Here is a 7,234-nt window from a genome sequence, read left to right on the forward strand (position 1 = left end):
CGCAAACAAATCGAAGTTAAAATTATATTTTTTATACATTAAACACATCGTCGCGGCGTCCTTCTCTTCTTGCTGCTTAAATTGTAAGGTAGGAAAAGCCAATATCTGAGCATTAACGCAAAATAAATAAATATATAAATATATAAATATATAAATTAAATAAATAAATAAATAAATAAGTATATATATATATATATGTTCATATGTATATATGTATATATGTATGGATGTGTATATGAATATGTATATGTATTAGGTATATATATATATATTTTATATATATGTATATATATACCTAATACTATATAATGCATATATATATATGTACATATATACGCATAAACAGGGTGCATATATCATCAAACAAATATAATGCATGCACGCAAAAAGAAGTAAAGAAGAAGAAGCTGCTGATTATTACTTTTGATATCTTCACCATAAGAGAGATATAAAAAACTACAAATACACCTTCACTTCTATCTGTATCCGTGCGTTTAACCATGTTAATTAATTAATTAATTAATTAATTTGTTAATTAATTAATTAATTAATTAATTAATTTGTTTATTTAATTGTTTGTTTGTTTTCTTCTCCCTCTCTCTGGGTATGCGCATGCGCGCTGACTGTCTACATATATATATATATATATATTCATCTTTAACTATTTATTTATTTATTTACATTTATTTATTTAAATATTAATTAATAATTAATTAATTAATTAATTAATTAATTAATATACTGACCTCAAAGCCGTCTTCGCCGTACTTATCTTTGAGGTCTTTGAATTCTTTTAAGTGTTGGGGTGTATATCCACATTTGGTTGCAGTATTTGTAATTAAAAGTACTTTACCTTTATAATCACTCATTTGTTTTTCTTTACCTTCTGCTGTCTGTGCATGCAAACTGTAGAAATCTACCGATGATAAATCTAAATCTCCTCCGGCTGCTGGAGTGCTTCGCCAAGCAGAGAACATCCACATCTTCTTTTTAAGCAATTTATAATATAAAAATATATATAATAAAGATATACCTGCTGCTGCAGTACCAGCAGCAGGAGAGCAGCAGCTGCAGCAGCTACAGCAGTAGCAGCAGCAGCAGGAGCAGCAGCAGTACGCGGTGTCAGCGCAGCAGCAGACACGCAAGACAGCACACCACGTGAGATTAATCTGCTGCTGCTGCTGCTGCTGCTGCTGCTGGAAGCAAGACTTAAAGGAATTGCTGCTGAAGTGTGTCTTATTAACCCTAAGCGCATTAGAAAATAATATAAATATGCAGAAGCAAACAAAAGCAAAGAAAAAATAGATAAAGGCGGCGGAAGCAGCAGCAAAAGTAGATAGAGTTTGTTGTTTGTACACTTAAAACAAAGAAACTAAGTAAGAAATATAAACAAATTATATTTTAATGCTTTACTTGTTGCTGCTCGCCAGCTAGACAGGAGGCAGTAAGCTGCAGCAGCAGCGAAAAGCCCCAACTGCTGCTGCTGCAGCAGCAGCAGCAGCAGCAGCCATGATGAGGTGTATCTGTCTGTCTGTCTTTTCATAAACGTTTTGCTGCAGAAGAAAGACATGGGTTTGTTTGCTCTCTTTTTTTAGATTTGTGTTGTTTCTTTTTCTTCTTTTTGTTTGTTTGTTTGTTTGTTTGTTTTACGTTTATTCACAACATCAGCAGCAGCTGCTGCTGACGTTCTTCTTCAGCAGCAGCAGCAGCAGCAACAACAACAGCAACAGCAGCAGCAGCAGCAGCAGCAGGAGGAACTGGAACGCAAGTCAGCTGAAGAGGAGTATAATAACATTGTTAAATAAATTATTATAAGTAAAACTGTATGTGATATATACAAACATATATATCCTTATCTATATATTTATCTACATATATACATATATATATACATATATATATATATATGTATATATACCTCTAAACACATATATATATATATATATTATATATCTACAGATACATACACCTGAAGATGACGGGTAAAGAAGAGAAAAGAAGAGATAATAATCCTTTGATAGATGCTGCGAAGAACTTTATTGCAGGGGGTGTCTCTGCAGGTGTGTCGAAGACAATTGTAGCACCAGTAGAGAGAGTGAAGATGCTTATTCAAACTCAAGACTCAATACCCGCGATAAGAGATGGTCATACACCTCGTTATAGCGGTATAATAAATTGCTTCTCACGAGTCTGTAAAGAACAAGGTGTATACTCTCTCTGGAGGGGCAACCTAGCAAATGTTATAAGATACTTCCCGACACAAGCATTTAATTTTACTTTTAAAGATACTTTTAAGAAGATATTTCCGAAGTATAATCAGAATGAAGAGTTCTTTAAGTTCTTTCTGACTAATGTATTATCAGGGGGTCTTGCAGGTGCTGCTTCTCTTACTGTTGTATATCCTCTAGATTTTGCTCGTACAAGATTAGCTTCTGATGTCGGTAAGGGCTCAGCTCGAGAGTTTTTAGGATTAGGAGATTGTATAAAGAAAGTCTCAAGAAGAACAGGGTTTCTCTCTCTTTATCAGGGCTTTGGGGTGTCTGTACAGGGTATTATTGTTTATAGAGGGGCTTACTTCGGTCTATATGATACAGCAAAAGCAATGCTATTTGTTCAAGGAGAAAAACAAAATATATTATTCAAGTGGGTTATAGCACAAACTGTTACAGCTGCAGCAGGGGTTGTATCTTATCCTTTTGATACTGTTAGAAGACGTATGATGCTCATGGCCGGTAGAAAAACAACTGAAGAGATTCAATATAAATCTACACTTGATTGCTGGAGGAAGATATATCAACAAGAGGGTTCTAAGGGTTTCTTTAAAGGTGCCTGGGCGAATGTATTAAGAGGTGCAGGTGCAGCTTTAGTATTAGTCTTCTATGATGAGTTTCAGCGGCTGCTTATCTAATTCTTATTCTTATTATTATTACTATTATTATTATATTATTATCCTTATAATCTATTATTATTATTATTATTATTCTTGTGTCTATGCACCAGCGTGGGCGCAGCGTTCTTTAGGCATGCTGCTGCTGCTGCTGCTGCTGCTGCTGCTGCCGCTGCTGCTGCTGGTTGAGACGCAACAACTTTTTCATATTAAAAAACACTCAGATTGTGCACTACCAACAAATATCGATTGGGAGAGTTTGGGGTTTAGGGTTTAGGGTTTAGGGTTTAGGGTTTGAAGGATTACTTGCAGGGGATAGGGTTTAGTGGGTTTTTGAAGGTCTTAGGGTTTAGGGTTTAGGGTTTCAGGTCTTAGGGTTCAGGCTTGGGGTTTAGCTCGTTTAGAGGGTTTAGGGTTTAGGGTTTAGAAAGTTTAGGGTTAGGAGGTCTAGGGTATAGAGGGTTTAGAGGATTTAGAGGGTTTAGGGTTTGGAGGGATTAGGGTTTGGGGGGTTGAGGTTTAGAGGTTTGGAGGGATTAGGGTTTAGTGGGCTTAGGGTTTAGACGGTTTAGGGTTTTAAGGGTTTAGGGTTTAGATTTCATACGCACCTTTTAACCGGTCCTCTTGGGTGCCTCACAAACCCTAAACCCTAACAAAAGACAAACACTGCACCGAGGTAGACGTAGAAGACATATAACCTAGGGTTTAGGGTTTAGGGTTTAGGGTTTAGGGTTAGCTAGCCAGCCACTTATCTAGCTATCTAGCTAGCTAGCTAGATAGATAGATAAAAAAGTATTTAGCCAGCCAGCTGCCTTGCTTACTAACGAACTAGCTAGCTACCTAAACCCTAGCATACTAGGAAGCTAGCTAGCTAGCTAGCTAGCTAGCTAGCCAATTAACTAGCGAGATAGCTAGCTAGCTAGCTGTCTAACTAGCTGGTGCTTCTGGAGGGCTTGTCTACGTCCCGGGTGGTGGAGGGAGGGGAAGTAAACCCTAAACCCTCGACTCTAAACCCTAAACCGCCAACTGTAAACCCTAAACCCTCGACTCTAAACCCTTAATCGCCAGCTGTAAACCCTAAACCCTCATCTTTAAGACCCTAGTAAAAATGTTTGTCTTCACAATTAGATGTGTGGGGTGAATGTTGGGGTGTATAGGGAGATAAAAAATCATTAAGGCAATATCTAGCGTTATCTTTAACCCTAAATATATGCTTCAATCGATAAAACAATTAAATAAATAAAAATAAAAACTAAAAAAAACTAAAGTTAGACAAGGGCAAGGCATGCAGCTGTCGGGTGTCTTCGCAGCTTCTTCTGCTGTTAGAAGTTTAAAAAATTTTGTTTTTCTACAATTAATATAAATTTCAAGAGAAAAATATAAAATAATAGGGCTGTCCAGACACCCGAAGCTGCTGCAGCAGCAACAACACCAGCTGCTGCTGCTGCTGCTGCTGCAGCAGCAGCAGCAGCCACCAACCAGCCCCACTGCACAACATGTTTATTGTTTTCATTTAAAGTTAAAATAAAAAACTAAATATCTTTTTTTGTTTTATTTGTCGTATTCATTTATATAAATACTCTGAAAGAGCCTTGGGATAAGGGGTGCTGAAGGACCCTAAACCCTAAACCCTAAACCCTAAACCCTAACCACCCCCAACAGTGAGCAGAGGTTTAGTGTTGTCTTTTCACATTGTCTTTTTGATTGTTTGTCTCTTTTTTATTTGAATTAAACCACCAGCGCTCTAACCCCTCCCCACAGACCCTAAACCCTAAACCCTAGAAGCATCGCAAGGCACCGCCAAGGGTTTACTTTAGGGTTTAGGGTTTAGGGTTTAGAGTTTTAAGGTTCGAGCCAGGACTTCGATTGCTGTGGCTGTATCCCTGAGAGTGTGGAGGCTTAGGAGCCTCGCAGGGGTTGCCCCTGCCGAAGGCTTTAGGGTTTAGGGTTTATTGTTTAGTGTTTAGGGTTTAGGGTTTAGGGTTTAGAGTGGATGCCGTACCGGACGCGGGGTGTTCGTTCTCGCGGCTGCGGCCGCGGGGGCAAGGGTTTGGGGTGTATAGGCACCTCAACAAGCATAACAAACCCTCAGCGCCGCAGCCCTCGCTTATTAGAGGCAGAGCATAATTCTTCAAAGACAAAGGTTTGCTAGGCCCCTTCCCTCTCCCCAGCTAGCTAAATAGCTAGCTAGCTAGATATGTAGCTAGCTAGCTAGCTAGCTAGCTAGCTAGCTATAGGCGTTGGATGAGAGGAAGCCCAAAGACTTCGCTGAGTGGAGGCACAGCTTTCTCTGCAGAGGTTGCGTGTGAATCAGCTAGCTAGCTAGCTAGCTAGCTAGCTAGCTAGGAAGCTAGACAGCTAGCTAGCTAGCTGGTTCGCTGGTGCTTTTGTGGTTGGGTGTACGCAGAGGGGCCGAAGGGGCGGCGCGAAGGCCGCCGCTTGCCGCAGCAGCCGCAGCAGCAGCAGCAGCAGCAGCAGCAGAAGGGCTACTGAGAAGTCTTCAGCTGTTGAAGATGAGGAAGCAGATGTGGTTGGCTCTGCATGCGGCTTCGTAGCATATGAAGAGGGGCTTATTTTCTACTCCACGTACACCGTAACAGAGGTTAGCAGCAGCAGCAGCAGCAGCAGCAGCAGCAGCAGCAGCAGCAGCAGCAGCAGCACGACGATTAAAGTAGGGGACTTTGTGGATATTCTCGCCAGCCGACTGCGCAGCAATTCGTCTCTGCTGCAGTACAGATTTGGTGAGAGACATATTATTTAATTATTTATTTATTGCTGTTGCTGCTGCTGCAAGTGCTGCTGTTGCTGCTGCTGCTGAGCTCGTCACTGCTATTTGCTTGTTTTTGTTTGCTGCTGTCTTTTACTTTCTTTTTCTTCGCTTTTGTTGTTGTGGGGTTCTGCAGCTCAAGTTATGGCGATATACCAGGTGCCTGCAGCAGCAGAAGCAGCAGCAGCAGCAGCAGCAGCAGCAGCAGTAGCAGCAGCAGCAGAAAGAGCAGTAGCAGCAGTAGCAAGAGCAGTAGCAGTAGCAGAAACAGCACAAACAACAGCAGCAGCAGCAGAAGCAGCAGACAGAGCAGTAGCAGCCGCATCAGAAAGAGCAGGAGTAGCAGGAGTAGCAGTAGCAGCAGAAGCACCAGCAACAGCAGCAAAACAACAGACAGCAGGAGCAGCAGCAGCAGCAAGACTAAACTCTTATGATGAGTGTTTGTTATTACAGGAGGCCCCTCCAAACTTTAATCCACCCACCTCAGCCGAAGCTGCTTCCTTCACTTCCTCTTCATTAATACCCTCAGGGGCCCCCCAAGGGGCCCCTGAGGGTACTGATAGGAGGAGGCGAAGAGGGAGGGGCCCCCCTGGGGGCCCCTCAGCTGCAAAGGGGGGGCCCCCTGGGGGCCCCTCTGATGCTAGGGGTAGGGGGGCCCCTGGGGGCCCCTCAGGTGGATTTGGGGGGCCCCCTGGGGGCCCCTCGGAAGGAGATGAGGGGCCCCCTTTGACCCCTATTATGTTTGAAGTTCGATGGGTTTATGATGCGGAGGACCTGCAGCAATTTGGCGTCTCCTCAGCTAAGAAGTGTCTCCTAGGAGAAGATGAATATGCAGAATCTGATGAGGTCTGTTGCTGCTGTTGCTGCTGCTGTTGCTGCTGCTGTTGATGCTGCTGCTGTTGCTGCTGTTGTTGCCCTTCCTGCTTTTGCTGCTGCTGCTTTTGCTTTGCTGCTTCTGTTGCTACTGCTGCTGATGCTATAGTGTTTGCTGCTGCACACTGAGAATATTTAATTAATTAATTAATTAATTAATTAATTTATTTGTTTATTTATTTTAGTGCGACTGCATCCCCGCGGAGCGTCTGGACGAAGAAGTTTTGGTGTTTTTCTCTGCTGCTGCATATAATGAAGAAAAGAGAAGGAGACAGCAGCAGGAGGAGACACTGCAGCAGCAGCAGCAGCAGCAGCAGGAAGAGCAGCAGGAGGAGGAGACAGAAGAATATCAACCTCCACTCTGTCTCCTCACCCGCTTTTACTGCAGCAAAACAAATATGCTGCTGCCGAGAGAATACCTTGATGATCGCAGGCAGCAGGTCGCGCTGCTGCTGCTGTTGCTGCTGCTGCTGTTGTTGCTGCTGCTGTTGCTGCTGTTGCTGCTGCTACTAGTTCCGTTTCTACTGCTGCTGCTGCTACTACTAGGGTTGCTGCTTCTAGTGCTTCTGCTATTGCTGCTGCTGCTGCTGCTGCATTTGGCGGGCTTCGGGAGGCAGCGACACTGCAGCAGCGGGTCCAGCAGCAGGAGCAGCAGCAGCAGCAGCAGGATTATTGCTGCTGCTGATGGCTTCAGCTTGTGTGTGGGG

At 42.8% G+C, this 7,234-nt stretch overlaps 2 protein-coding genes across 2 annotated transcripts in view; both read left to right on the plus strand.

The window, feature by feature from the left end:
- Window positions 1–2,101: 2,101 nt before the first annotated feature.
- On the plus strand, window positions 2,102–2,908 carry EAH_00019420 (ADP/ATP carrier, putative; the record flags this gene model as incomplete). The annotated part of the gene is made up of 1 exon (XM_013397317.1): window positions 2,102–2,908. One exon carries the CDS (start codon window positions 2,102–2,104, stop codon window positions 2,906–2,908), a length of 807 nt encoding a protein of 268 aa, XP_013252771.1.
- A 2,223-nt stretch (window positions 2,909–5,131) lies between these two features.
- The window catches only part of EAH_00019430 (origin recognition complex 1 protein, putative), a gene marked incomplete at both ends in the record, with an annotated part of 9,672 nt that continues 7,569 nt past the window's right edge, over window positions 5,132–7,234 (plus strand). Inside the window, 3 exons of the mRNA XM_013397318.1 lie at window positions 5,132–5,185; window positions 5,295–5,628; window positions 5,791–6,500. Of these exons, the coding sequence (XP_013252772.1) occupies window positions 5,132–5,185; window positions 5,295–5,628; window positions 5,791–6,500 (1,098 nt within the window). The remainder of the gene's footprint in view (window positions 5,186–5,294; window positions 5,629–5,790; window positions 6,501–7,234) is intronic.

This window comes from Eimeria acervulina, genomic scaffold (genome assembly GCF_000499425.1).
Source record: "Eimeria acervulina Houghton genomic scaffold, Eah_scaff130, whole genome shotgun sequence".
NCBI lineage: Eukaryota > Apicomplexa > Conoidasida > Eucoccidiorida > Eimeriidae > Eimeria > Eimeria acervulina.